Source organism: Physcomitrium patens, chromosome 14, assembly GCF_059467195.1.
Source record: "Physcomitrium patens ecotype Gransden chromosome 14, ASM5946719v1, whole genome shotgun sequence".
Lineage (NCBI taxonomy): Eukaryota > Viridiplantae > Streptophyta > Bryopsida > Funariales > Funariaceae > Physcomitrium > Physcomitrium patens.
Window position 1 is genome coordinate 3,209,523 of NC_143423.1, and position 27,077 is coordinate 3,236,599.

Genomic DNA, 27,077 nt, shown 5'->3' on the forward strand with positions numbered 1-27,077 from the left:
GTTTATATTACCATATATAAGTTTTGGTTTTTCAATGGTCTACATCAAACGAACCGTTCTGACCTATTTTGACACAACCTTCCATTTGAAACTTCTTTCTCGTCAAATTCTTCATCCTTGTCTAGTACTACAACATGGGATTTTTATCTTCTTCCCAATGCATCCACTATCTTATACTGCTCAAAAAGAAAGATAAAAAAATAATAATCAGTTCTATGCTTTGTCAAGTTATAGAGCTGTAAATACAACTTATAGAATACAACTTATAGAGGGAGGAATTGTATCTCATTGAGAATGGAGTAATCTAAGAAATATGTCCATCAAGTTGATAATCCACAAGAGAAAACAGGACAGAAATGGGAGACTTGTTTGATGATGGCAGCTTTACTGTACAGATTGGACGGACATTTCTCACACGTTACTTCGATTTTTAGACTATTATTCATATTATTCATATGAAGTAACTATTGTAAGTTCAACTACAAGCTTCTTCATTCGAGGATGTCATGTTAGAAACAGTTTACAATTTGTTGATCAGGCCAAAAGCATCATTGTCTCTGGACGGCTACCACAAGAGCTACTTCGTATGACTCGTACATATGATGAAATTGAGGCTATGATGCATTTTACCAACATCATTTTTGTACTCTAATCTGCATTGAAGAGTGACTACTACGTCGCTCATTTCCCTTCTCATACAAATATTTCTCCTTTGTTTACTCTTAAAGCAGATATCAGTTGTTGAACAATGAATAATAACAAGATAGTCCACCCAATACAACATTTCATTGCGTTCAAAACATCGGCACTTCCTTTACAACTGAATTCCCTCTTCAGCTGGTTGTAGAGTAGTCATTTGTTTCACCTTCATGTCTCCTTTCAAGTCTGTTTAGTTGGTTGAAGGATTATCATAAATACATGTAAAATCTACCAGGACCTTTGTTCGGAAAGCTGCGCTACCGTGATGAGGACAACGCAAACGCTTCCGCAGACATTTATCCTCTCCTTTATGAGGCGGGTTCGTCTGCTTACATGGAACTTCGAATGCTGGATAAAACTGTTTGCAAATGCACATTGAGTGGAAGGTTGTCTTCCGTATATACCTTCGGCGTAGGTAATTTGTTGAGCAACATATTTAATAGGTACAACTCATGGCAAAGCTGCACTTCGATTGTCGATTGCGTCATTGGTCGCACAGTGTGCAGGCAGAACACCCACATCTTCGTTTAAACGAACCTTTTTATAGCAAACAGGTGAAACCGGGTAGGATAAAACAACTATCCACGAGAAGCTCGAACATCGCACCAGGAGGCACATGCGCGTCCTCATAACATCTCTGAAGTGGTTATGTCAAGGACCATAATCCACCTCCTGGCTATCTCCACAGCGATACCGGGTGCGGAGCAATTGGTTTACAATAATCACTGCCTCGACAAGCGACAACCCACCGACACACTCAGCAAGCTGCACGTAACCCCACCTTAAAATCAAAGCCAAATGTTCCTCCACCTACTTCACGGACCCTTCGCAACAGTGGTTCGACCGATTTTGTAGCTATATCTAATCATGCGAGAATAGAGATCAGAACCACAGCCATGGTTTAATATTCGTCCACATATCATCTTTCAGAGTGGTAACGGATTAAAATGTTCATCACTTCTCTTGACCACACTCGATACCTAACATACATGCTCACCTCCAAGTGAGCACGGCAGCCCCAGAACCGTGACCCAGATTTCCACCAAAATCTAAGGTCCGGTCACTAATTCAACGATCCTTCGCAACAGTAGTTCAACGGATCTTGTAGCAATATCAAACCACGCGGAAATAGAGATCAGAACCACAGCCATGGTTTAATATTCGTCCACATGTCATCCTTCAGAGTGGTAACGGATTAAAATGTTCATCACTTCTCTTGACCAAACAGGATAACCTCACAGCATTACACAAAGCGGAGTCACCCAAACAAGTGATATAGCATCAGGAACAGGACTTTTCCTCATACCGCAGTTGGAAGGGGAATCCAATATTCTCATCCTATGCTTTCGAAACTCTATCATCTGTCCATAACCCCGCCACGTTCACCGACGTCCACCCACAAATGCGAGCTGATTGAACCAACCAGCTCCCGCATCAGACCCTCACATCCTTCTGTTCACCGGACATGTCCAACACCCCCTCCCCCCCCCGCACAGCGGACCTAGTACTCTGCTCAGATCCATTCTTGTTATTCACGGATGACCAAAGCCATCTCCATAGTCTAACATGTATAATTTCGGTTAGTCGTCACAGCAGCACACCGACAAAAGAACAACTCATTCGATATTCATGACAGTGGATAATCGTCAGAGAACTTTCACTCTCATCCACGGCATTCGCCATGTAAGAAGGTGTCCTAAGATTTGCGTTTGTATCTCATCACTCGATCCACCGGCGCCGGGGGCTACCACTCAACCACTCCCAACCGTACTACACCCACCACGTTGGCAATCATGTGCCGTCACATTCAGAGCTCCCACCCCTCCCTCGACTCAGCTCAACTTCACAAAAGCTCCCCCGCCACACCACATACTACCACCCCTCTACCCCAAGAGCTCAGTCTCTGACCAGTTTATCACTCACATATCTCAGTAGCAGAACTGGCTTATACTGGTAATAAAAAATCCTCATAGCTCGCACCCGCACCACACCATCTCCGCACAACGCATTCCCACGTCTACTTGCCTCGCATCCTCCGACAACACCGCACGCACACAAACATGGAAAACCCTAAAACGCCCGCTCATCGCACACTCCCATGACCTGCAAGGATCGGTCCCAACTAAGCTGGACGCGAAGGGACCCTCCAACGCCCTCGCACACAAGAAACTGAAAGCACAAACACACACTCCGCCGCCGCATGATCTCCGAGATGGATCCACACAAGACAACCCGCCCAGTCCTGCCGTCAGCTCTCACCCGCCGGGCGCACTCTGAGCATTAGGTCGGAAAGGACACCATATATAGGGTTCGATTCACATCCTCAGGTATCCTTTCCCCTGCAAATAATATGGGCCACTGATGTGCTCAACGTCCCCAACGGATGGAACACTCAACGCCCATGCTTACCAAGTAGCTTTCGTAATCTGCACCGCATTACCCCTTAACGGTGGTGTGTCGAACCTGACGTACGATGTTGTTCCGGCTGTTCGGAGGACTTTGTCGAAGCGGCACAACAACTCCGTGCGCATCCTGCATGCGCCTCGCAGGTCCTCATTCGTCCTTCTGACATTCACAAGTCCCCCTTGGATAAAGGGACACTCGAACAACTTGGAATTCTGTGTTTCTTATCGTTCGAGCTTGAGCTTAAGTTGGGGTTGAAGTTTTGATGTTCTTCGCAGTGATTAGAAGGCTGAGTGGTGGTGAGAATGTGTTTAAATGTTTTCTTTTATGATGGGGTGATGTTTCTCCCTTGAATTGTGCAACTACTATTTGAAATATTTTTGGTCCTGCTGTCTCTTTTTAAGGGTTGAATTGAGATTGTTCTTTTGTTCCTCTTTGCTGTTGCATAAACCCATTGTTATAGAATAGTTGATGTCTGCTTGTTTGGTTTTACAAATGTTCGTGGGATGTTTTTTGAATAATTTTTTATTATTTTTTTGTTTATATTTCTAAGGTTTCGTTTGTGTCGATGTCTATATTTACTATCTGATATAAATTTACTTAGGTTTCAAATTCTGTAGGGGTTTATACAATAAACTTTTGTCAAGAGGATTTAAGAATAAGTCTTTTTGTTACTTTGATGAAGAAGTTTGTAATTTTAGGATTGGTTCTATAGACAGAATTATTAAGTATTGTTTGTTTTTTAGATTAGGTTAGTTTGGTGATAGACTTTGGTTTGAATTATATCGGTAATTTAATTATATTTGTAAATTTAAGTCAAATTTCGTCCAACATGGAATGAGTCATTAGTATCTATCAAATTGTATAAATTTTAGTATTTAAACTCGAGTGTTGTAGATTGTTTTTGGTGGATATATTGTTTCTGATTTAATTGGTTTTTTTACTGCATCTTTGAAAGAAAAGTGTTTTCTACATAATATATCTGCCATTATATTGTTTGTTATCTGTATCAAAAGAAACATATTTAAATATAATATATTTGTATCAAATTAATTGTCTTTACATCTTTATATCGAATTTAAGATGTTTTTAAACATCCAACAGTTGAATCGTTATCAGGTTACTTAGAAACTTCTTAATGATGTTTTGTATGAAAGTATTAAATGTCATTCTGCCAATTGAGGATGAATCAGAAAGATTTATTTATCCATTTATGTCAATTTATAAATGCTTACAGGTTTAGAATGTGATCTACATTCTACCATCAAATTAGTTGATGTTTTTAAAATTATGAACATGTTCACATGTTTTGCCCAATTGGAGTTAGAAGAATTTGTTTTTATACACAATTATTTTTCTAGGAGAATGTCAAAGTTGATAAAATTCACATCTCTTTAATTTGAAAACAATCACGTATGAAAAAAATTAAGATGAACTAGCAACGTGTGAGGGTCCGCAGCAACAAATAATGCACACTTTCATTTCTTTTATCAGAATGTCAGTGTAGGAAAGCATGTTGAAATTCTTAGAACAAGATCTGTCAACCCGTCTCATATGAAGTACAATAATATCTATGCAACCCCAGAACATACAAGCATATACCATATGAAAAAAGCATACAAGGTTAATGAATACGCATTCATTAGCATGCACGCACACTTGCACAAGATAGCAACTCAGGAACCTACAATGTACTCATAACGTCAGAATAATTCCAACAACGACGAAGATCATATTTGCAGAGCGCTTCTGTCAGCTTTCATCCATATTTGTAATGATGTACAATGTGGTGAGCAGCTGTTGCAGTTTGCATTCTTCAATATAGAGGAATTTGTCGAAATCCTCAGCTTTCTATTAATTATGTTCTCTAAATACTACATCAACTACCTAAATCTATCCAAAGTTTGTTTTTTTGATTGATCGTTATGTGCTTCACCTGCGCACTTTCTTACTCACCCCAACATCAAACATCTTCAAAATTTTCCTATCGTTGCTGAACACTAGTACACTTCAATTTCGAAAAGCAGTAGAACACCAATAAGAAAGATGCTCATCTCTCCGTGAATTGCTAACAACTCCACCACACTGTTGACACAAGAAGCTACTGCCATCAGCCGAAGCATCATAAACCACCTGTTCCCTGCCACTTTCGGCCAGAATGGAACTTCTAACAACATCAAAACTGCTAAGCATTATTCGCTCTTGCAACGTCGTTTCTACTGCCATAGGCTCTGGTGCGTCTGAAGTCCTATTCGGAGGAAGTGTAGCAATGGCACATTGGGCGAATAATGTTGTGAGTTCGTCCGTAGCTTCGTTAATCCGAACGTTATTCTCGTATACTTCCCGAGCCCTTCGCAATGCTGTAGTAACTGCTTGTTCCCCGCCTACACTGCGCAGGGCCGCAACGACCTACGATTTGACATGAATGTACAAATGAGAACACACAATAACCGTATGTCTTTCAAAAGCGTTGGCTAAGACAAGACCGGCTGACAGTATTTAAAAGGTGAGCTTTGCACCGAGTCCACAAGAAGAATCCCAACCTTTGTTTTCAATTCAGCCCTGACAACACTGCCCTAACAATGAACATAACATAATCTCATAGTTTACTAATTAACGATTGAAACAACCATGCGATGGGCATCAAAAATTGCAGTCTTGAAACAGTGTGGAATCTAGATATCTATGCAATTTGAGATGCTCCAAGTTTCGTTTGAACCATTATCAAACTTCACAACTCCACTTACTGCTTGTAAGGCACCTCCCGGATTTCCTTCATTCAAATTACGCCGAGCTACGACAAGAAGCGTAGCGATGTCCTCTCTGGAAACTTCACGTCTAAATTCTCCTACTCCAGCCCCTAGAGAGTTCATTGCTTGAAAGTGCTTCGCTGACACACACATTATATATATATATATATATATATATATATATTCTGCGTACAAAATATGGTTACAAAATGAAAAACCTTAACCTTTGACTTCTCACTATTAAAATAGCAAGCCTTACAGATATCTTTGAAAATCAGGATAGGATAAAGTAGGCGTGTCAACCTTCAGAAAGTGTCTGCGACAAGCACGAATATAATCAAATTCAACCTGCGTGTGGCGAAGACGTGCAATAGTAGTTCTCACGGATGAGGAATGCTGAATGCCGAGTTCCGGCGTCTCAATTGACCATGCCTAACTCGTAGCGTGTTCCGCAACTCCCCCGTTGTCCAACTCAATTCGCTCAACTGATACGCTCGCTAGGATTTGTATCAGAATTCAGGCATACGCAGTAGCCTCTCCTATTCCTGCTGCTCCTCTGCAGTCACACCGCAAACCCATGCTGACTTTCGAAACCCGAGGCACAACAAGGAACTGAGATTGTTCTTCAACCGAACAGTGTGAAAATCCACAATGCACTACCATCACCACTCTCGGCACCTTCGCCACGTCTCCACCCCAATCCCGTTAAAACCCTAACACTCACCTCTGATTTGCCGCACCTATCATACATCCACCACTGCACGACCCTTAACGTCCATTCTCGCTACTCCTTCTACATCACAGAAAAAAATATAAATATCACTCCCACGAACACCACCCCCTCATGCCCTCCACAAAACAATAGCTGTTCCGGACACGAAACCTCAACAAAAACACATCGATCAGTAGTGATGGCGACAAACACTTAATCCCGACTTGCGAAGCTGGATGGACAACAAATACAGTCCCCGCGCTATTGCCAGTGAGAGAAACGATTCACGAAGCCTGAATTGTGCAGTAGTATAAAGGACAAGAATGCTGCAGTGAGACGGGAAACGGGAGAGTGAGTATACGACAGCAATGGAGTCAGTCAACCATCGAGAAGCTTCGGTGTGAAAGTTGAGTACAGGATGATGAAATGCTCGATTTTGCCCACTCCGGCCCACGAGCGTCGTCGTCGTCCCTGTTGGAGCCGCATGAGATTGTTGGGCGATTTATACGATTTGTCAGTCTTTGCATATCCCATTCAGACTCACTCACTCACTCATTCACTCACGCACTCACACACTCGTTTTGTTGGCTTCCATCTCCAGTTACATTTATTCCATTCCTTAGTAGATTGCATAAAAAACGACCGTATTGTGTAGCTTTCGACTACCTCTCGTAATACTCAAAACTGTCGGGTTCATTTATGAAAGCATTTGTGTGAAGAAAGTAATGAACATCTTTGAGTTGCTTGTAAACCTGTAAATACAGTGTACATAGTGTATGTTCTGCAAATCGACAACGATGTGCTTGACTATGAGAAATGCTAGGTATTCTGTTGCTGTATTCCTCCTTTGACCTTGTTGGTACTATACATATCTGAATTCAATCCACTAGTTTCAATGCATTGAGATTGAGTTGGGATTACATTTTTTTAAATTGAAATTAATATGGATTCGAATATTATTTGCAAAAAAAAAATGGGTATTTGAACGCAATAATTACAATGCTGTATTTTGAGAATAGGAATTCATCACGTGTTCTAGGAATCATGGTGAAATAATCCTTCAGCGCTTTAGTTGGAAGGTGCCAAGAATGCTTTCAAGTAACTATGCGCAACTTCAAACTTTGATATTATTTTAATTTTTCTTATTTTCTGAATTTTATAATAGGGTCATTAACCCACAAGATGAAAAATTTGAATATTGTCTTCACATGACCCTCTAATAATAAGCGTATAAATTAAAAGTTTATTCGATCTAACTTATGTTTTCTCAACACGTTATTACCTTTCCTTTGGCTATTTCTCGTTAGAAAAGAATACCCCCACTCTAAAGTAACTATTTAGAATAACTATTGTTTGACCCAAAAGCGTGTACTAATACCCCAAGTTCACTTAAAATTTTCAAAAGGAGACAATACGCAACCGTTGTGTGTCGCGTCCTCGGTGGATGAAAAACACGTTGTCAACAAAACATCATCCAAATGTTGCATATCATATCACAGTCTTCTCCGTTTTTTTTCTGTTGTCATTGTCGTCATCCTACTTGCTAGCTAACCCTCGCTTTTGCCCACACACTCTTCCACACCATCTCTCTCGGTGTTGGTTTCGGAGGAGGAGCAGTTGCGGGGCGCCGGGGGGTTGGTGGGATTTGGTCTGGAAATTAGTGAGTGATACGGACAGTGGAGTAGGGCCGTTGTGGAGGGCGCGTGTTTGGAAGGGGGATGAGAGAACTTATTTTAGTTTCGTGATCATCTGGCCATGGTCTTGCGCCATGTGATGAGAGAGGATGTAAGCAGACGACTGGTGAGATTGGAAGATTGCGAGGGTGGAAGGTGCATCGGCTTCGCCATGGAGATTCTTTGGGGCGTGATGCGTGTGTGATGGAGTAGGAGGGAAAGGAGAAATTGAAGGAGTTGAGGCAGTGGTACATGTGTGTCATAGGTGCGGCAAATGGGAGGTGAGTTCTAGGGTTTTTGTGGGTCTGTGGCAGTGTACTGGTGGGAGTCGTGATGGTGTTTGATTGTGGAGAATGCAGCAATGCGATTCAGCAGTAGGTTTAGATGTTGTGCGCAGTGGTTGTTGATGGACTGGATGGGCTTTGCGGTGTATCTGTCTAGCAGCAGCAGAGCGTGGAAGTCTGCTGCTCGCGCCGGAATTCTTGATGGATTTGTTTCTACTCCATCTTTATGAGGTGCCATCCTGGCGGGCAGTTTAATATGGTCGATAGTGCACTTTGTAGGTCCCTTTTTGACGTAGTTTATTCCCTTTGCCAATAATGGATTCCTGTGTTTGTGCTTGCATTCAGGAGATCTGTGCTTGGAAGGCGGTGAGCTTGTTGTAGCTGTAGAAGACCCTTTTTCTATCGGGCTAGCTGTGGACTCGCAGGGTCTGTTTTAATTGCATAGATTCATGTGGGCTGTTACATTACGCAAGGTTCCCTGTTTCTGCGCGGATCGACAGAATATTCTTGAGGAGTGGTGGAAAGTGATGGCCAAAGATAGTGACGATCAGTATGCACATCGTATAGGTACCAGCACCGTTTTCGCGTCTTTGAGGTGCTGGAGTAAAAAATTTGCGAGGTCCAGCAATTGTAATGTCAGCTAGGAAACCGATGCTCTCAGCTCCGGCCGGGCAGCGAATGGCAGATCAATCACGTCATGGAGTTCTGGAGCGTGATATTGAACAGGTAGAGTTTCTGTTATTATGTGATTGAGTGATTATTGTTTGTCTGAGTGCAGACATTAGGGTTTTTCATTGTTTTCCTCTCCCTTGGTTTCAGATGTTGTTATTCTCATTCATCACTTTCGCGGGAAGTATGAGTCGTGGCATCCGCAACTGCAGTCGTGCAACCTACATGACTGAATGATGTCTCTGCGTATAATCATTCAATGTGAACTGAATTGATCACATTGCTTATAATTAATTGAAGCGTTTTTAATTGCGACTGTTATTGTGCTAAACATCCTAATATGTCTTGTATTGTGGTTCTGGGGCTCTTACCGAGTTCATAATGCTAATGATTATTCCCATACTAGCCCAATGCAATCACCATGTTGGTGGTTGATATGGTCTTCATTTGCTTAGCTATGTTCATAAAAATGCTTTTGCCTAAGGCTAGGTTTTACGTATATTTGTTGTATTCTGAGTTTACTTGCTATTGTAGATGTGACAATGATGTAAACTGAGGGTGTCAAATATCAGTAAGTGCTTGGCTTACAGCAGCATGGTTTGCTTGCATCAACATAGTTAACTCTGGCCAGAAATGCTTACATGTGTCCGTCCTGATATGACGAAGTCGTGGTGCTTGTACAATTCGCAAACGTCTGAAGAGCTCGTCAAGGAACTTAGCACATGAATCTCAAACAAAACATGGATCATGTCATTAATTATTGCCACTATTGTATCTTTTCACGTCGAATTTATTAGATTCTAAACCTTACTCTATGCTACTAATAACGTGTTATACACTCTAACTGACCTATTGCAATTCCTTGGATGAAGGCCATAACCGCACTGAAGAAAGGTGCGCAACTCTTGAAGTATGGTCGGCGTGGGAAACCAAAATTTTGTCCATTCAAACTTTCTAGTGTAAGTAATGGTGCAACAGTTCTTTTGCCGCCATTTCAATCAGAGTCCAATTATATCCCTCTAGTCACCCTATAATTGGTATATATGCCTCTTAGTTGCAGCTCACCTCTCAATCCCGTGCGGTCTCACAGATTTGATACTTGCCAGTTGTATCCACTTCCAGTACTCAGATATGCCTGTTCCAAATTTTTTTTTCGACCAATAAAATTCAATGCTAGCTGTCAGTTTCACTTAGGTCAACTTATTCATCGTGTAGCTTTCCGTTTTCGTCACGCATCGTATGATGCTAGAAGTTGTGTGTATGTGTGTTTCATCATGGTAGTCCAAGTCGTAAGCGCTTCTCTGCAAGAAAATTCTGATTCATGACGGCTGTGCGCAGGATGAGAATGCACTAATATGGTACTCCGGTGGGGAGGAGAAAAGACTTTGGTTAAGTACCGTATCTAGAATAATAACTGGGCAACGTACAGTAAGTGCCTCACCCGATCAATGCTATGCAGAATGTAGATGTTGCTGTGCAAGGTGCTCTGGGCGTTGTATTTGTTCAGAATGTTCACTTGCGATATGCTCATGAGCAATTTTCGTTAGCACTGACTGAAGTGATAAGAAGCCATGCTTTTCTGGTGAAGTAAACGTAGTCCGATTGTGTGGCAGACATTCTGTCTCTCTCTACGAGTTTAGAGCTGACAGATGTGGGTGATTGTCGCAACAGCCAGTTTTTCTGCGTTACCCAAGGCCAGAAAAGGAGTGCCAGTCGTTTTCACTGATACACGCGAACGAGGAACGGTCACTGGATTTGGTGAGTACTCTGCCGAGTGGATACGTTAGTCACTCTGCAACTAATGACTTATCCGGCAAATCAGAGCAATCCATGGCATCTACGTTTCTTTGGAATGAGAATCTGGGGATGAAAGAGAGGACGGGTAAGTAAGTGCGTGCATGTGTTTGTTTCCAGATATGCAAGGATAAAGATGAGGCAGAAGTCTGGTTCGTGGGTCTGAAAGCTTCTGTAGCCGGCGCTCAGTTACGAAAGTCGAAGCTCCACACCTTAAGGCATGATGGTTCTGTGGAAAATATTAGTCCAGCAGTAACTAGGCATAGTTCACCTTTGACGTCTCCGTTCGGAAGTACAGACAATCTTAATCAGGTATGTTTCCCTAAGCTGTTCTGAGTTATGATTTGCCAGATTCATTTAATGCAACGATGCTTCAAGAGTACTTGCTTCTGAGGTTGATACCTCAGATTTTTAAGTTATTCTTCTAAAGCTTCCATATGGATGATCCCTGCTTAACACACTCCGTTAGATTTTCCTGCCAAGACTGCAAGTTGTACGGCTCTGCGTTTTCACTCTGTAATTGTTCCACCTCAGCTGTTGTTGTGATCCCTGGCCATGCGTCTTGCATCGTCTGTCTTCATCAATTGTACTGTTTGTTTGTAAAGCCGTGCGTTCTCTTTGCCAGGAAAGCGGAGATTTTTTCAAAAATTCGAGTTTCATAGGCAGCCCTTTGCGATCAGAGAAAGGATATCTTGGTGGATCACTATCTACAGTAGAAACAAAGAACAACTATGACGCGGGTTCTGTAGGAGGGTCGATGCATTCCGGGAGTTCATCGATGGGTTCCGACAGCGTGAGTGCACAGCTGAGGCTTGTCGGCGCGGGGCAATCTGACAATTACAGAATCAGCATGTCAAGTGCTGTGAGCTCGTCGAGCCAGAGCTCTCAGCATGGCGAGGACGGGTCACACCACGCTGAGGCGTTGGGTGATGTGTACATGTGGGGGGAGGGTGTAGGCGATGGCATTTTGGGGGGCGGTTCAGTGAGAATCGGCGCTGGTGGCGCTATGAACTTGGATGCTCCTCTGCCGAAGGCTTTGGAGTCTGCCATTGTTCTTGACGTGCAGTACGTTGCCTGCGGGGGAAAGCATGCGGCACTGGTGACGAAGCAGGGAGAGGTGTTCACGTGGGGGGAGGAGTCGGGCGGGCGGCTTGGGCATGGGGTGGATTGCGACGTGTCACATCCTCAGCTGGTGGAAGCTCTGGCATCGTCGACGACGGAAGTTGTGGCATGCGGGGAGTATCATGGTTGCGCGGTGACGCTGTCCGGGGATCTGTACACTTGGGGGGACGGGACGCACAGCCTGGGACTGCTGGGGCACGGCAACGACATCAGCCACTGGATACCGAAGCGAGTGAACGGGCCGTTGGAGGAGGTGCGAGTGGCGTCGATAGCATGTGGACCTTGGCACACCGCGGTGGTGACGACGGCGGGGCAGCTGTTCACGTTCGGGGATGGGACGTTCGGGGTGCTGGGACACAACGACAGGCAGAGCGCATACTCTCCGCGGGAGGTGGAGTCGCTGAAGGGATTGAGGACGGTGAGGGCGGCATGCGGAGTGTGGCACACCGCAGCGGTGGTGGAGGTGATGGTGGGAAGCTCGAGCGCGAGCAGCTGCTCATCCGGAAAGCTGTTCACGTGGGGGGACGGGGATAAGGGGCGATTGGGGCACGGCGACAAGGAACAGCGGCTGGTACCGACGTGCGTAGCGGCACTGGTGGATCACAACTTCCGGAAGGTGGCGTGCGGGCACAGCCTGACGGTGGCACTGACGACGAAGGGGGAGGTGTTCACGATGGGGAGTTCGATGTTCGGGCAGTTGGGGGATCCACAAGCGGATGGGAAGCTGCCAGGGATGGTGGAGGGGAGGCTGGTGGATGCGTATGTGGAAGACATAGCGTGCGGAGCACATCACGTGGCTTGTGTGACCCTGAAGTCGGAGGTGTACACATGGGGGAAGGGTGCGAACGGGCGACTGGGGCACGGGGACCAGGAAGACAGGAACACGCCGACGCTGGTGGAAGCGCTGAAGGAGAAGCAGGTGAAGAGCATCGCGTGCGGTGCAACGTTTACAGCTGCTGTATGCCTGCACAAGTGGTTGTCGGGAGCGGACCAGAATGCGTGCTCTGGGTGCCGGCAACCGTTTAGTTTCACTCGCAAGCGGCATAACTGCTACAACTGCGGGCTGGTTTTTTGCCACGCGTGCAGCTCGAAGAAGGCTCTGAAGGCGTCGTTGGCTCCGAATCCAGGGAAGCCGTATCGGGTATGCGATCCGTGCTGCGTGAAGCTTCGAAAGGCGAGCGAGGGCGGAGTAGGAGCCGGAGCGTCGTTGTCGAAGCGGGGTGCTCCGAGCCGGAATCGGGGGATGGAGGTGAAAGAAGGATCTGGCAAGGGGGAGTTCCGGGTACCTAGGCCTCAGGCGCCAAACGCAGGGAGGCCGCCGATCACATTGGAATTTGGAAAGGCGGGGGAGGGGAAGTTGGGGATGAAGCGGGGCAAGAAGCCGGAGAATTCATCAAGTCGAGTATCACCAGTCCCGAACGGGACGAGTGGCGGGTCGACGTGGGGTGCGGTGAGCGTTCCAGCGGGGTTTTCGAAACCTCCATTCCAACCAAGTCTGAACGGTCCGCTGGCGATATCGAGCTCGGTAGTGTCAGGTCGGGCGGTGTCAAGAGCAGTGTCACCCCTGTCGAGACGGACAAGCCCTCCTCGATCGACGACGCCGACTCCAACGGGGTCTGGGCTGGCGATACCCAAGACGGTGGTGGAGGATTTGAAGAAGACGAACGATACTTTGAGTGACGAAAATATTCAACTGAGGTCTCAGGTACTTAGTTCATTCTTAGTTTTGGTTTTCATTTCGAGGGCATTGAGTTAATTATTTTGATGTCGATAATGCTCTGTTGTCAATGTGGTGTCATACGATCGTCGAAAGTGCTTTCTGGGTGATTTATTCGTTAATGCCTTTTATTTATTAGAAGATTTTCTTGGTAACTTCTTAATTTATGTTTCTGAAACGGCTGTGTTTAATAATTGTGTTTGTTCTTCTACCTTATTGTGTTGTGCTTGAATGGAGTCAATATAATGTTTTTTTGTGCAGGTTGAGAGTTTAGCTCGTCAGCTCCAAAATTATGAGAAGGAGATTCAGCGTTCAGCTCAGCAACTTCAGAATGCTATAGCCTTGGCAACAGAGGAAGCTGCGAAGTCTAGAGCCGCCAAGGAAGTCATTAAGTCGCTTACTTCTCAGGTTGTTTGTCCTGCATAGTACTGAGGGTGTCTTTTTAATCCTTTTTCTTTACAAACTTCTTGAAGCTGCCTGCTTATAGGGTGAACTCAGCATACCCTTGGTCGGTTTTGCTTGTAATGCACGTTTGTCCTGAAGTTTTGTAGGTCCTTGTTAGTGCTCACGGATTGAGTTGTTTGTTTTTGCAGCTTAAGGAGATGGCAGAGAAGTTGCCTCTGGGCGGTTTCAGACTCTCGCATTCTCGGTCGGGGTCATTATCTCGTCTTGACGTCCCAAATGGCGCTCTAGGCAGTACTGACTTCGATGCACTGGGAACGGCAGGTGGTGAAGGTATAGGTGTGCACTTGCAGCAGTTTAGTTCCAACCCAGCATCCCACGTCCCTGATTTTGAGGCACTTGGAGTTACCAGCCCTCATTCAGCATCTAGTCCGCTTTCGGGACGAGGATCACAGCGGCTGGGTAGCCCTCAATCTACTTCTAGCCCTCACGCCGGCACCGAGGCTGACATCGGCAGTACGTTAGGCAGGGTTGTAGGAAGTGGGCGAATGGCAACTAGACTGGCGGAAGTAGATACAAATGAATATGATACAGCTCAACGAAATGATGAAGGGATCAGAGCATCAGGCACTTCTGTGTCATCTGAGAATGGAAGAGAACCCGAGACAGAGTGGGTAGAGCAAGACGAGCCTGGGGTTTACATCACGTTGACAGCTCTTCTAGGAGGCGGGAAGGATTTGAAACGCGTGCGGTTCAGGTAGGATTTCTAGGATTTGAATAGCAATGATATCCACTTAACAGTGGAGTGTAGTTTGCAGAATGTTTTTCGTGTTTGGTGCTGGAGTTCGGTATTGTTTGCAGAGTTTTGTTGATGTAAATGTGATCTAAGGAGCACTTCGCCCCTGCTAAGTTAAGCTATGGCGTGCATGGTGCAGTCGAAAACGGTTCAGTGAAAGGGAAGCTGAGCAGTGGTGGGCAGAGAACCGGGTAAGAGTACACGAGCAATACAATGTACGAGGTGGAATTGATAGGGGAAGCAATCCAAGTGGAGCTCCTGGTTCAGCTGCTTTGCCACTGGGAAGCAGGCAAGGGGATGACGGGAGGTCAATTCCTTTCTCCTCCAGGCCTGGTTCATACTGACACATTGTCGTTATTGAGCATTTTAGTGTAGATTATTCCGTAATGATGGTCAAGAAACATGGAGCAGAGATATCTTTGAATCCTTTGTGAAAGCTCCAACGAAGTATTTGTTACATTGGAGAAGTGGTAACACATTGTTGCCCTCTTGTGAGGTTAATCATCATAAAATGCAGCATCCTCACTTGCTATTCACTATGCCTTGAACAACTGTGTTATCTGTAGTTGGCTGCGGCTTCCCAGTTTTCAATTCGTTTGATATCATAATGGCCGCCATACCGTGAAGGACAGCTCTTTCTAACCAGGAGTTCAATGCGGAGTGAAGATCTCTTTTTCTTTTTCTTGATACAGTAGTACTTGGTGAAAGGAATGGCTTCGCGGGGCTCTTCAGTGGTAGATTATGATTACCAGAAAGTAGTTTTTCTGGTTAATGTCTTAAATTGCCTGGATAATGACAAAGCTGGGCAGTGGGAATACATTATGATTTAATGAATGCAGCAGCCTACCTTGTCTAGAATTAGTCGATACATTTGGTAGTGTGTGTCAAGGTAGTTCTTAATGATACTGTAGACATGGCTAAACTGCCATGAGGGTGCACCATATGCCCACACTGCTGGAATGCCCTTGAAGGAGGGGTAACCCTTTAGGTAGTGCTGGAAAGCATAAGCTGGAAGAGCGAGATGTGTGAATATCTTGTAATATATACTACTTATTCACTACGTGTGTGCATACTAGTAAGTTTTCTTGTGTGTGATTTCTAGTGTTAGCTTGCTTTGAAGTAACATTGGAGAAGTTGTGGAAGGTGTTTACATCCTCTTGCATGCAATAGAAGTTTGAGTGTCAGGCTTGCCTTAAATTGACCCAATCTACAGACTGACAATTTGCAAGCCCTAACAAACAACAAAAATCTCCCAAAAACAATTAGCCTTTAAGAGTGTGCTCCAAAATGGCTGTAACTAATGTTGGTGATCGGGTCCTGACATTCATTGCAAAACTTGATTCAATTTCTCTTTTGGGAATAACAACTTTGTACATAACTTGTTTTACAACTCATCTTTTGTTGCCTTCATCTAGACAATGGCATGTGATAGTGTACAATAGTTGTGCACAATTGATGCATCTTTATTAATTAATAAAGACTTAAAAGTTGTATTGCAATATACAATAATTAGTATTATTTGTTTAATATTTTATAAATGAAATTGTTATCTACTTTGTTTTTTGTAAAAAATCTAATGCAACCTTTTTACAACTTTATTCATTCTTAAAACTTTTAATGCAACTTTTCACCATGTTTGTTATTTTAAAGAGAGATTAGAGAGAATTGCATAATAGCTTTTGTCATGCCTTAAAAACTAGATGACAATACTATATTCGACAATATATTAAACTTATATTCGACAACATATTAAACTTATATTCGACAACATATTAAACTTAAACTTGCTTGCTTTTCTTTGATTTGAAAATAATATTTCTAAAAATATTATTAATATGTAATATTAATATTTTATAAAAAATTATAATAATTAATAAAAAAAACCTCAAAATTTGTATTAGAAATTATAATTTAGATTTTTTTTCTTAATAAATTAGTTAAGATAGTCTAAAATTTAGATTTTTATAACATAATAATTGATTATTTATTACATTTATTTATATTTATTTAAATTCTTTTAAAATATTACTTTATTAAGTTTTGTGTGATATTAATAATATATCTTTTATGGTTTTTAGATATTTTTTTCATTTTGTTTTAAAACCATATTTTACTTTAATTTAGGAGTAAATAAGTGCATGGGTGCTTGTACTAATATTAATTAGCATCAATTAGTAATGTTTTTTGTGTTAGCAATAGTAGTGATCAACAATATATACAAATAATAAATTTTAAAGTAATAACTCTCTGTGACAATATCCATGTCAATGGCATCAAATGTACACGTTTAAATCAAAAAATACTTTATATTCTAAAGTTGCTTTGCATACAAACAAATATCTCTAACTTTAATATACAAGATTAATAAAAATTATGCCATTGAACATTCAAAAAAATTATTAATAAATACATATTTTTCATACATATATATTTAAAAATATAAATATAAAAAAGAAAAATATATATCACAAAAATGTGTGATTATTATTAAAGAAAATTATGAATTTTTTGTTCAATTAATATAACAAACATAATATGTCAATCTAGTATTACTTTTACAAGTAAGATTTATATAATGATAGAAGCTACTAAGAAGCATTTTAAAACATAAAAAATAAACACAATCAATTCAAATGAATATACACACTTGCACACAAACATACACACATATTGCATAAATGCTTGTATTTTATTTTATTTCATTTAAAGTTAATCAATAACTAAATTCTAGATGTATAAATAAATTTACACATTTTTATAATAATTGGTTTAGCAATACTTTTTTTGGTGAATCAAAGTTAAAATAAATGTATATTAATTATTATAAGTAATACATCAAATTCTCTTGTAATTTTAAAACAATTTGCATAAAATATAAAATGCTTTATGAAAACCCATATATTATAAACTAATTATTAACTAAGAATCATTTATTTAGCTTAATAGAAAAGGTATATCCATATATATATAGAATGTTGTAAACAGCTTAATCTTAAAGCTCATACAATCTTTGTGTTAAATCACCAACCTCATCAAACAGTAGCAGCTTGCAGACCCTAACCTCATCCACCATCCATCAACACACATCTGGTGAAATCATTCATCCACAAACTGTCCAACGAACAGATACTTCCATCCACCCGCAGGATTTCCAACAGAATTTATCGGATGAAAACACGGAATCAACCTTCTTCGACGTCGTTCATATGGGCTTCAGTGCTGCTTTTGAGTGCATCAGCAATGGTGGAATTCATTCCTTCTCTATTTGTCGACATAAGTCCAAGATGGAGCACACATTGTAAGTAAGTAAGTAAGGTGGGAATCCTTTCACGGGGGATTGATAGATATGCTTTGAGGGTCATGGAATCTGCTCACATGTCTCATGATACCGACACATTTTCACCACCGAGAAAGATGCAGTATGTGGTCACATACTTCCACATGACTGGATCATGTGTGGTGGGTTACAGAGTGGATCCACTTTGCTGCCTGATAAGTTGTGGACCTTGATGAAGCTTCATTTAGTTTTAAGATTGTGACTAGGCTTTGGACACAGGTGGATGAAAGTTTTTGGAGGCATTTCTGAGGGTACTTTGTAAAAAGTGATTCCATGGGGCTTGGTCAGGGATGGGTAAAGCGTCGATTGCAGCGGTGAAAATTTATTTCTGGAATATTGGGGTTTGAGGTTTTGTGGGAGTGGATTTTGAATTATTATACGTCCAACTCTCATGTCTAATTTCAGCCTAAGTCATTGTTGACCAATGCCGAGCTCTGAGACAGTTTTAGTGCTGATCATTGCGTTGTAGACCCATTCGAAGACGACAATCCCGTGACGTGAAGTGCCAGTAGTACTCCTGTGTGGTCTGGGTATTCAATTCCTCTTGTCTTGGCAATCTTCATGATGATGAGAATCGAATCTCCTACGCTTGTACACTGCATGTAGAACACTGGATGGAACACGTTGTTGAAAATTTATGGGTGCTGTTCAATTCTTGCATTATATTAACTGCTTGGGATGTCCTACATTCAATCCGTGTGAATTTGAATTTATTTAGGAATGATGTTCGTTGAGCTCGAGACGAACATGCTTAGCCATGCTTGTACTCCCCACCTTTCTCACCCTCTTGGAATTTTTTGTTACTCATTGATATTCATTGAGTACGTAAGCATGTTCATTTCTAGGACAGAATACTGTACATTTCAATTCTTTGATTGCTTTACTTTACTGTTCTTTCCTTTGTCGTTTCATTTGTTGATTCAAAGTGCGCTCATTTTCCATCCAAGACCTCAAGACAAATGTGATGGTCACTTTAAGCCGTCCTTATACATTGGGACATTCTTGGTGACAATGCTGCATGTATCTCTGCGATTTTAGAACGAGCACTGCCCCGGGTTGGATGTTTTCACATAATTCGCGACAGTTATGTGTGCCTTGACGGCTTACACGCATTCCTAACGTTATTGATGTTCAGGCTGTAGGTTCGAATTCATTTTGAAAAGATATATGTCATGGGAGAAGCGCCGACTTTGCAAACACTTGGATGGGCTGCGCAGAACTCATCTGGTCTCCTAGCTCCCTACAAATTCAAGCGCAGGTGTGAATGTGCTACACCTTGACATGGAGCTTGACGGCGGCGTATGGCAATAATTGATCCATTTGTTATGCATGCAAACGCTCTAAAATCTAGGTTGGGCTCAAAATGTCTATGCATAGGGTGATCCACTAGCGACCAACTTAGAATTTGGAATGAGAAGTTTATTAGTTGAAGTATGCATACGGAAGATGTTTCTCTTCTCATGAACTGACCAGAAAAAATTCATGTACATTAATATACAGTTTTCAGAAGCTGCATGTGGACTATTTGGTTGGGTTCTGATTAGAATGTCCACGTGTTTTAATTAATGAAATTAATCGTGATTTGCTGTGATTTGGCTTCATTGCAGAGTTACTAGACCAAATGATGTTACGATGAAGGTAAAATATTGTGGAATTTGCCATTCTGACGTTTGTCAAATCCGCTATGAGTGGGGAGCCTCAGAGTATCCTATGGTTCCTGGGTGAGTGCACTACTCGGCACATATTCAGAGTACTGGGTTTTTAACTACCAAATTATGAACGATATTTTCGGCATTTCCGTGAAGCCTCAATGAATTAGGTTCGCAACATGTGTGTGGTATTCAAATAGCGCTGAAGTGATGTAGTTTGCAGTCATGAAGTCGTGGGAGTGATGAAAGAAGTCGGATGCGAGGTGGCCGATTTCAAAGTTGGACAAACGACTGGCGTGAGATGCATGGTTTGGTCCTGTCAAACCTGTGAATCATGTGATGACGGCCTGGAGCAATACTGCCCAAAAAAGATCTGGACGTATAATGGCGTTGATACTGATGGCACCCCCACATATGGGGGATACTCGACGGAAATGGTCTGTGACCGCAAGTGAGTGATTGAACTTATATCAGAATGTACATCTTAATCTAAATACGAATCATTTCAAGTTCTCTGTATAGCTGAATATCCTCGTTACCACTGTCAATCGCATGGGCAAATAGTAATCTTTAAAACTGTTTTTTTCTTCTCGACAATTACCAAAGAACTCTTTACGATTCCCACTCGAATACAGTCCGATAAAGAATGTTGTTGGAGATATTAAGTCATAGGGATTAATTCGTGCTTTGTACGACAGGTATGTGCTGGGAATTCCAGAAAATTGTCCTCTAGATGCAGCTTCTCCCTTTCTATGTGCAGGAATTACCACTTTTAGCCCGATGAAATATTATGGAATGACAGAGAAAGGGAAAAGTTTAGGTGTGATAGGCTTAGGTGGTCTAGGCCGCATGGCTGTCAAGTGTGCGAAAGCCTTTGGACTGAGGGTGACAGTCTTCAGTACTTCACCCGGAAAGGAAAAAGAGTCGCGTGAACTACTTGGGGCTGATGATTTTATAATCAGCACGGACAAGGAAAAGATTAAAGTAAGTTTCATCCTTCGTTGTATTTTCATGCACTTGTGTGGACAATAATACTATGAAACCATTCAATCTCAAATACACCTTTTGAGCTCCTCAAGTTGAAGAGGCTTTTCAGGTCTTAGATATGTTGCAGGTTAGATTGGGGATTTTTTTTTAACTCAAGTCTGTTCTCACCTGGGAGAAATGGCTTGAATATTACGATTAAGAAAGTTAGCCTTTAAAATATGGTCACAACTCTCAACTAAGTCGACTTGAATATAAACTCACTGATCAATGATCTATAAATTGATTGCAGGCTGCTGAGTCGACGATAGATAATATCATTGACACTGTCTCAGCTGTTCACCCAGTGGACGTTTACCTTGGCCTTCTCAAAACCAATGGAAAATTCATTATGGTCGGCATTCCAGAAAGTCCTTTGCAATTCTCGCCAAATTCAGTTATTTCCTGTAAGTACAAACGTTTCAGATAGCGAAAGCTTTGTGTGAGCATAGCAGCAGACTATCGTGCACATCATGCATGCGTGTTGCAGTAATCAAGCCAACTACATGCTGCTCATATTGACCTTAGGAAACTAGACATACTTGAGTTCATAGCCGCAGAACTCGAGACTGAATGATATTACCTGTGTTTTCAAGCTAACTATTGAATGACAGGAACCATTTAATACAGATAAACTCCATGAAATAATTCGCCGTTGACGTGATGATGTTTAGGGCGGCGCTGTGTGGGAGGGAGTCTCCTCGGGGGAGTTGCTGAAACTCAAGAAATACTGGACTTTTGTGGAATTTACCATTCTTTTGAACTCCAACAGCAAATGATGAACTGTTGGATCGTCTGCTGTATACAAACTCTGGAAGCATTCTGTGGGTGCAACTCGGAATGTAGTTGAGCAGAAAGTTTAGCAAATTCCACGCGAGGTAAGCAAGATTAGTTGTGTTGTGAAGGCATTGTTTTAGTGAATTCATTTCCTGAATTACTTTCCCAAAAACTTATGGAGATACACCTGATATTTTTATATGTTACTTATATTGGCACTAGAAATTGATTTTGGGTTTGTCAAGAAATTCTATACGAATTGGAATTGACTTGAATCTTCTACAATTTTTTGAAATACTGCAATTTAATAGAAGTTTGATTAATAAGTACTTACAAATTATATATGTTTTTTATTTTTTCATATTATTTATTTATAGAGTATTAGGTAGTAAATTATTAAAATCTTAGATATTAATTTTTGGACTTTAAATAAAGAAATATTAATAAAGGCAAGGTTGGAACAATCTTTGATTTTAAGATGATTTTTTTTTGAAAAATAATTAAATATTTTTCACTTCATTCTATTTAAAATTTATCTCATTTTTGCATTTAACTTATTTTTTAATATTATTGAAAGTACAGCATTCTATATAGGATGTAGGTTTCTAAAAAAAATTTGAATTTATATTTTAAATATAATGTGGTTAGGAGATAATATTAAAACAATAATAAGCCTCATATTTTGAACCTCATTACATCCTTTTATCTAGAAGTTTTAATTACCTATATTAGTAGTTTGTTGTTAAAATTTCCTTAATATTAATATTTATAATTAAACAAAGTCCTCATTTAAGAATAGATTAAAGTAGAAGGATCAAAAAACATTTATTTTGAGCACTGTGTATTATTAATAATAATTGCAATTTTCTTTTCATCTTTTTTTTTGGTCTACTGCATATGAATTTTAGTATAAAATAAAATAAAATAAAACAAACTAGGAATGGAAAGTAAAATGTATATATATATATATATATATATAGATGATAATCTGATGTAGCATTTGCTTACAAATTGTAAACTTTTAAATTTCAAAATTGACATAGTGTGTACATAGCAATCTCAAAAAAGATTACAGTGTTAAATGATTGTGATAGAATTGCATATTGACAAAAATACTCAATTAATAAAAGCAGAAATTTGAACCTTACTTACAATAGATAAAACTATAATAAACATTTAAAATACTATATATATATATATATATATATATGAGTGTGTATGTGTTTTGTAAAATACATTGACAAAATTGACATTCTATTGTTAAATCTAATTTCTAAAAAGATACCATTAGAATTCTTTAAGTTTGATTTTATAATAAAAATTTGATATAAATTAACTTTAAATTTCTTTAGTTGTTATTTTGAAGAAAAATAGGACCAGAAATAATAATTTCTCTATCAAAAATAAGGACATTATCGAAAATAATTTCTTAATTTTATATAAAAAAACTCGAGGTTTACCTTTTGTAGATGTATACTTAATTGTAGATTATTAAATGTTAAACTATACTATATAATTAGATCATATAGTATATATGTCTATCTGATCGGTTCATATCATTATTTCCACTTCAAATAGAGTTAATTTGAAAAAAGCAACAACTATTCAATTTGGGTAAAAGACAGCCTGTATTAATTTAAAATTTTAGCATCCTTCAAATTGTTTATTGCATGAGTTTCACAATTTATTACATAAAACATGAACAAATAGAAACATATCACAACATAAATCCAAGCTAACCCACAGAATCTCACATGACGAGAATTATAAGAACATTCAACATTCTTAGATTTTGATATGTAAGAATTCTCAATTGGTGATATATTGAATCGATACTCATCCACATAGAGAGAAGCCCTTAATCAGGCTGTATCTTCGTTCCCAAAAATGAGACAAACACTGGTCTACGAACAGATACTAAACCTTAAGTCTACTTATATGTCAATGTATGTGCCAGTACAGAGCCTTTCGCATCAACCTAATGTTGAAGAAAAAAATTGTATGCGAAACCCCAGTCCTTTTAAAATGAGAACAGAAGGCAACAAGGATATAAAGACGCATCGTCTGCTTCCAAAAAAAAAAACAAAAAAAAAAAAAAAAAATAGCCGTAGCGTTCGATTTCACAACCATTACCACGAGGAAAAAATGACCAACCCGAGTAATCCTTAAGCAGCAGCAGCAGCTGGCTCTTGAGCTTCCTGAAGTTGCAGATCAAAGTGATAGACACCTGTAACCAGCACAAGTAGAGAAAAGGTTTTAAAAACTATATTCCCTGGGAAATACGAGCGAATTGTACAAAGCATCAAAACAAACCTTTCAGAACACACGACGAGACATACGATAGTACTTTTAGTTCGTTTACTTTTCTTTCTTTTGGGTATCTTAACTCTGGAAAGTGCCAAAGAACGATGCTCACCGAGGAAGGACCAGCTCAAATGAGGTACATTATCAAACCGTTATTTACTAACACAAATTAGAGTAAAAGTTCAAAATCGTACCGAGTCCTTTCCCAACTCTTCGCAGCTGAGAGACGTACTCTGACACCTTTTTGATTGCTTCAACCTTCAACCGCCAACACCACCCTAATTAAACATAAATAATGGAATAGAATTGATGGGCTAAAAGTTTGATAGACCCGTTCCATAAAGCATCAATATGCATTTCTCCTCTAGAGATTGATGCATACGAAAATACCTGCTCTGTAAGAAACTCTCCTTCAATAAAATCAGTCATCTGAGGATCATTAGCATCAGAGGCAGCCTGGCAAGTTCACAGCCACGATCACTGTAAATACGCTTGCAATACTGAAGAATGAAAATATACATCTGAACGCAATTGTCCGCTAGGTATACTGGGGATTGATCTAGGTGAAAAGAATCCACTTATATTCGAAATCTCACAACTTGAAAATCTCTTTATGTTGAGAAATTATCTTGAGATTGAGACAAACCCACTAAAAACTTCGAAAAAAAAAAATGTTTGCAGCGGCTCTAATCCATTTGAATCACAAAATGCAACTAAAGGTTTGAACACAAGTTACCTGGTGCAGCTGCAGAAGCTTCTCGTTGGTCAATTTCTCCAATGCGAGTGCTAACTCCATTGCTGAACAGGCCATCAACACAAAAACGAAAAGTTGTCACAAAATGGATTCAACAAACCGACATAGGAAGATAATGGATAAACGCGTTATGCATAAAGGTTACTGACCATAAAGAGCGTCTCCTTTTTCAGGATGATCGAACTCCATCACAGGCATGACAATTGTTTGCAACTTCACTTTGCCTCCCCGTTGGTTCTGTAGCACACAAAATTGTCAGCATGTGAAGGATACTATACATCGCGACCATTATGTTACACAGTAAGCACAGAAAAAAAAAAAAAAACGCAACGGCTTGCATAGCAAGACGACAGATAGCTATTGATATCTTTCACCGACACCCTAATGCAGTCGAACTGAAACTTTACTGCACTCATAGTCGTGGAAAAAGTTTAAAACACTCGTTTAGCGGACAATTGCGTTGAAAAACTCGAACCTGATATCTCATCAACTTCTCAGCATGGTCACGCTCCTCGTCACTTGCGTCTTTGAAATACCTGCAAATAATTTCAGAATGTGTCCGATACTCTATAGCAAATCTGTATTATTTGATAAAAAAGAGTGAAAGAAAAACAGTCTACAGGCTCCTAAAATGAGTGAATACTCACTGCGCAAGTCCTGGAAGCCCAACATTGTCACGATCGAAATAGGCGTGCAAAGCGTGATAGATATATGAAACGTTGTATTCCACACTGCAGAGCGAAAGAACACCATAAGATTATCAGCAACACCTTCATAAAGTCCACACTTCTCCAGAGATTGGAGCGTATGCGTAGAGTTTGCAACAGTCAATTTTTGTACATAGAAGTCATCAAAATTATAAAACTATTCTATCCTTGCCCAAATGGTTTTGCAATAATACACGTAAAGACTCGGTATAGTGATCAAATCAAACCCAACAGTAGCTAAACCTTATGACATTACAAAACACCCCGTTAACAGACGCGAAGGCGCATAGTACTGTTGCTTTTCGTGTTTGAAAGAGGCAACAAACTCTTTCTATCCACTGCGCAAGTCAGTTCAATGAGACTACAGTTTGGTCCTAGAGTTCTGCACGCCTGAAACATTCCGACAAACTGTTGCTCTGGTGCTCTCACTTCAGCGCTTTCATATACCTTCAACCTGCTCTATCAAAAGTAAAATTACGCACTGTTCAAACAAGTTCGATGAATAAAAGAAATTTAAAAAAAAAGAAAAGAAAAAGGTGAGGCAGTACTTGATCTGGTCATTGATAGCAGCCTCACAAGAAGGCGCGAACCGCTGACGAGCCAGCGACTCGAATTGCGGCGACATAGTAACCTTTACAAGCTGATCCTGCACCTCACTAAAAGGTTCGAATACCACCCCGTTCACGGTCTGCATCGCCACCTCATTAGTAGAAGCTCTCACACCCAACACTCTCTTCTGCAACGCTTGACCTCCGTGTCGTAGCACTGCACCCTTGCAGGTAGCAGTAATACTCCCCGTTACACCACTCCTCACGGCCAGAGTAACAGCAGCCGCTGTGGTAACAGACGCCGCCGCCGCAAAAACACGCGCCATCACTGTATTACGACAACTCAAAACAATCTCTCCACAGTGATCTTCCCAAACTAACCTCGCAAAACAAGCCTCTCGAAAATTCTGCTCCAAAAAGGCAGGCACTCCTCCCTCAACTTTAAAACGGTGAATAAAAGACAAAACCCTAACAAATTCGAGGAAAAAAAAAAAAAAACAAAACAAAACAAAAACGCTTGATGGCAACCCGCAAATGAAGCACTGGCGCCTCAATTCTGTCAATCTGTGGAGAATATTGCAGATCTGTTTAAAGCAACATCGGCTGCTGAATTAAACACAAGGGTGTGACTCTCCACAGCACTTACGAAGCGAAGCGCAAGGTAGGATGTGTGACAAGGGAGGCGGTTGCCTTTTACAGGTGGCAGAAGCAGAGCGACCCGTTTATTCGACCTAATTTTGATAATGCGCGAAAATAGACATCGCCACGCGCTTGGCGTGTGGAGGACAGAAATGCGGAGTGAAAAAGTGTTGGAAAGCAGTGGAAGAAATTTGTTGCTACTGTGGAAAACGGATCAGTAGTTTCCTCGGGCGTTGCGATGATGCGCGTTGCTGTCTTCTGTCCTGGAGCGTGCCGTTTCCGAAGCTCGTCGTCCAAATTCTCGCTGCGTGCGCATTC

The 27,077-nt window shown here is 40.9% G+C and overlaps 4 protein-coding genes and 1 long non-coding RNA gene across 11 annotated transcripts; 2 read left to right on the plus strand and 3 right to left on the minus strand.

The window, feature by feature from the left end:
• Window positions 1-365: 365 nt before the first annotated feature.
• LOC112291157 (uncharacterized) lies at window positions 366-4,092 on the minus strand. Its single transcript, XR_002972361.3, has 2 exons — window positions 1,697-4,092; window positions 366-1,424 (listed from the first exon to the last, which is right to left on the minus strand). It is a non-coding gene; the product is annotated as an uncharacterized LOC112291157 (long non-coding RNA).
• Window positions 4,093-4,835: 743 nt separating this feature from the next.
• LOC112291153 (uncharacterized) lies at window positions 4,836-7,135 on the minus strand. 4 transcript variants are annotated; one of them, XM_024538226.3, is made up of 4 exons: window positions 6,980-7,135; window positions 6,577-6,645; window positions 5,850-6,408; window positions 4,836-5,511 (listed from the first exon to the last, which is right to left on the minus strand). In XM_024538226.3, exons 3-4 carry the CDS (start codon window positions 6,003-6,005, stop codon window positions 5,113-5,115), a joined length of 555 nt encoding a protein of 184 aa, XP_024393994.1. In that variant the 5' UTR covers window positions 6,006-6,408; window positions 6,577-6,645; window positions 6,980-7,135; the 3' UTR covers window positions 4,836-5,112. The 4 variants fall into 4 exon arrangements, with proteins under 4 accessions (XP_024393994.1, XP_024393991.1, XP_024393990.1 ...); XM_024538223.3 differs by having other exon boundaries at window positions 6,926-7,131; XM_024538222.3 differs by lacking the exon at window positions 6,980-7,135 and adding an exon at window positions 6,789-6,926.
• A 950-nt stretch (window positions 7,136-8,085) lies between these two features.
• LOC112291151 (PH, RCC1 and FYVE domains-containing protein 1) lies at window positions 8,086-16,081 on the plus strand. The gene is made up of 10 exons (XM_024538217.3): window positions 8,086-8,518; window positions 8,867-9,247; window positions 10,063-10,149; window positions 10,529-10,618; window positions 10,862-10,948; window positions 11,105-11,296; window positions 11,610-13,811; window positions 14,085-14,231; window positions 14,417-14,982; window positions 15,161-16,081. Exons 2-10 carry the CDS (start codon window positions 9,155-9,157, stop codon window positions 15,363-15,365), a joined length of 3,669 nt encoding a protein of 1,222 aa, XP_024393985.1. The 5' UTR covers window positions 8,086-8,518; window positions 8,867-9,154; the 3' UTR covers window positions 15,366-16,081.
• A 2,966-nt stretch (window positions 16,082-19,047) lies between these two features.
• LOC112291244 (putative cinnamyl alcohol dehydrogenase) lies at window positions 19,048-22,271 on the plus strand. 4 transcript variants are annotated; one of them, XM_073538557.2, is made up of 7 exons: window positions 19,048-19,179; window positions 19,494-19,616; window positions 19,966-20,079; window positions 20,231-20,458; window positions 20,706-20,991; window positions 21,284-21,437; window positions 21,705-22,271. In XM_073538557.2, the coding sequence occupies exons 2-7, from the start codon at window positions 19,531-19,533 to the stop codon at window positions 21,878-21,880; spliced, it is 1,044 nt and encodes a 347-aa protein (XP_073394658.1). In that variant the 5' UTR covers window positions 19,048-19,179; window positions 19,494-19,530; the 3' UTR covers window positions 21,881-22,271. The 4 variants fall into 4 exon arrangements, with proteins under 4 accessions (XP_073394658.1, XP_073394661.1, XP_073394660.1 ...); XM_073538560.2 differs by having other exon boundaries at window positions 19,061-19,121; XM_073538559.2 differs by lacking the exon at window positions 19,048-19,179 and adding an exon at window positions 19,261-19,378.
• A 1,334-nt stretch (window positions 22,272-23,605) lies between these two features.
• On the minus strand, window positions 23,606-26,901 carry LOC112291015 (ferritin-3, chloroplastic). Its single transcript, XM_024537938.3, has 8 exons — window positions 26,121-26,901; window positions 25,513-25,596; window positions 25,341-25,401; window positions 25,015-25,102; window positions 24,848-24,909; window positions 24,502-24,567; window positions 24,306-24,369; window positions 23,606-24,034 (listed from the first exon to the last, which is right to left on the minus strand). The coding sequence occupies exons 1-8, from the start codon at window positions 26,444-26,446 to the stop codon at window positions 23,973-23,975; spliced, it is 813 nt and encodes a 270-aa protein (XP_024393706.1). The 5' UTR covers window positions 26,447-26,901; the 3' UTR covers window positions 23,606-23,972.
• Between the last annotated feature and the right edge of the window lie 176 nt (window positions 26,902-27,077).

Bases quoted from the DNA above. Each gene is read 5' to 3' on its own strand.
- LOC112291153 (XM_024538226.3), bottom strand. From the start codon at position 6,005: ATGTGTGTGTCAGCGAAGCACTTTCAAGCAATGAACTCTCTAGGGGCT. The intron at 5,512-5,849 runs GTAAGTGGAGTT...GTCAAATCGTAG, and splicing joins CGGGAGGTGCCTTACAAGCA to GTCGTTGCGGCCCTGCGCAG.
- LOC112291151 (XM_024538217.3), top strand. From the start codon at position 9,155: ATGTCAGCTAGGAAACCGATGCTCTCAGCTCCGGCCGGGCAGCGAATG. The intron at 9,248-10,062 runs GTAGAGTTTCTG...CCTTGGATGAAG, and splicing joins TGGAGCGTGATATTGAACAG to GCCATAACCGCACTGAAGAA. The intron at 14,232-14,416 runs GTTGTTTGTCCT...TTGTTTTTGCAG, and splicing joins TTAAGTCGCTTACTTCTCAG to CTTAAGGAGATGGCAGAGAA.
- LOC112291244 (XM_073538557.2), top strand. From the start codon at position 19,531: ATGGGAGAAGCGCCGACTTTGCAAACACTTGGATGGGCTGCGCAGAAC. The intron at 20,080-20,230 runs GTGAGTGCACTA...TGTAGTTTGCAG, and splicing joins GAGTATCCTATGGTTCCTGG to TCATGAAGTCGTGGGAGTGA. The intron at 20,459-20,705 runs GTGAGTGATTGA...TTTGTACGACAG, and splicing joins GAAATGGTCTGTGACCGCAA to GTATGTGCTGGGAATTCCAG.
- LOC112291015 (XM_024537938.3), bottom strand. From the start codon at position 26,446: ATGGCGCGTGTTTTTGCGGCGGCGGCGTCTGTTACCACAGCGGCTGCT. The intron at 25,597-26,120 runs GTACTGCCTCAC...TTCGCTCTGCAG, and splicing joins GCTATCAATGACCAGATCAA to TGTGGAATACAACGTTTCAT. The intron at 24,370-24,501 runs GTATTTTCGTAT...TGGCGGTTGAAG, and splicing joins GAGAGTTTCTTACAGAGCAG to GTTGAAGCAATCAAAAAGGT.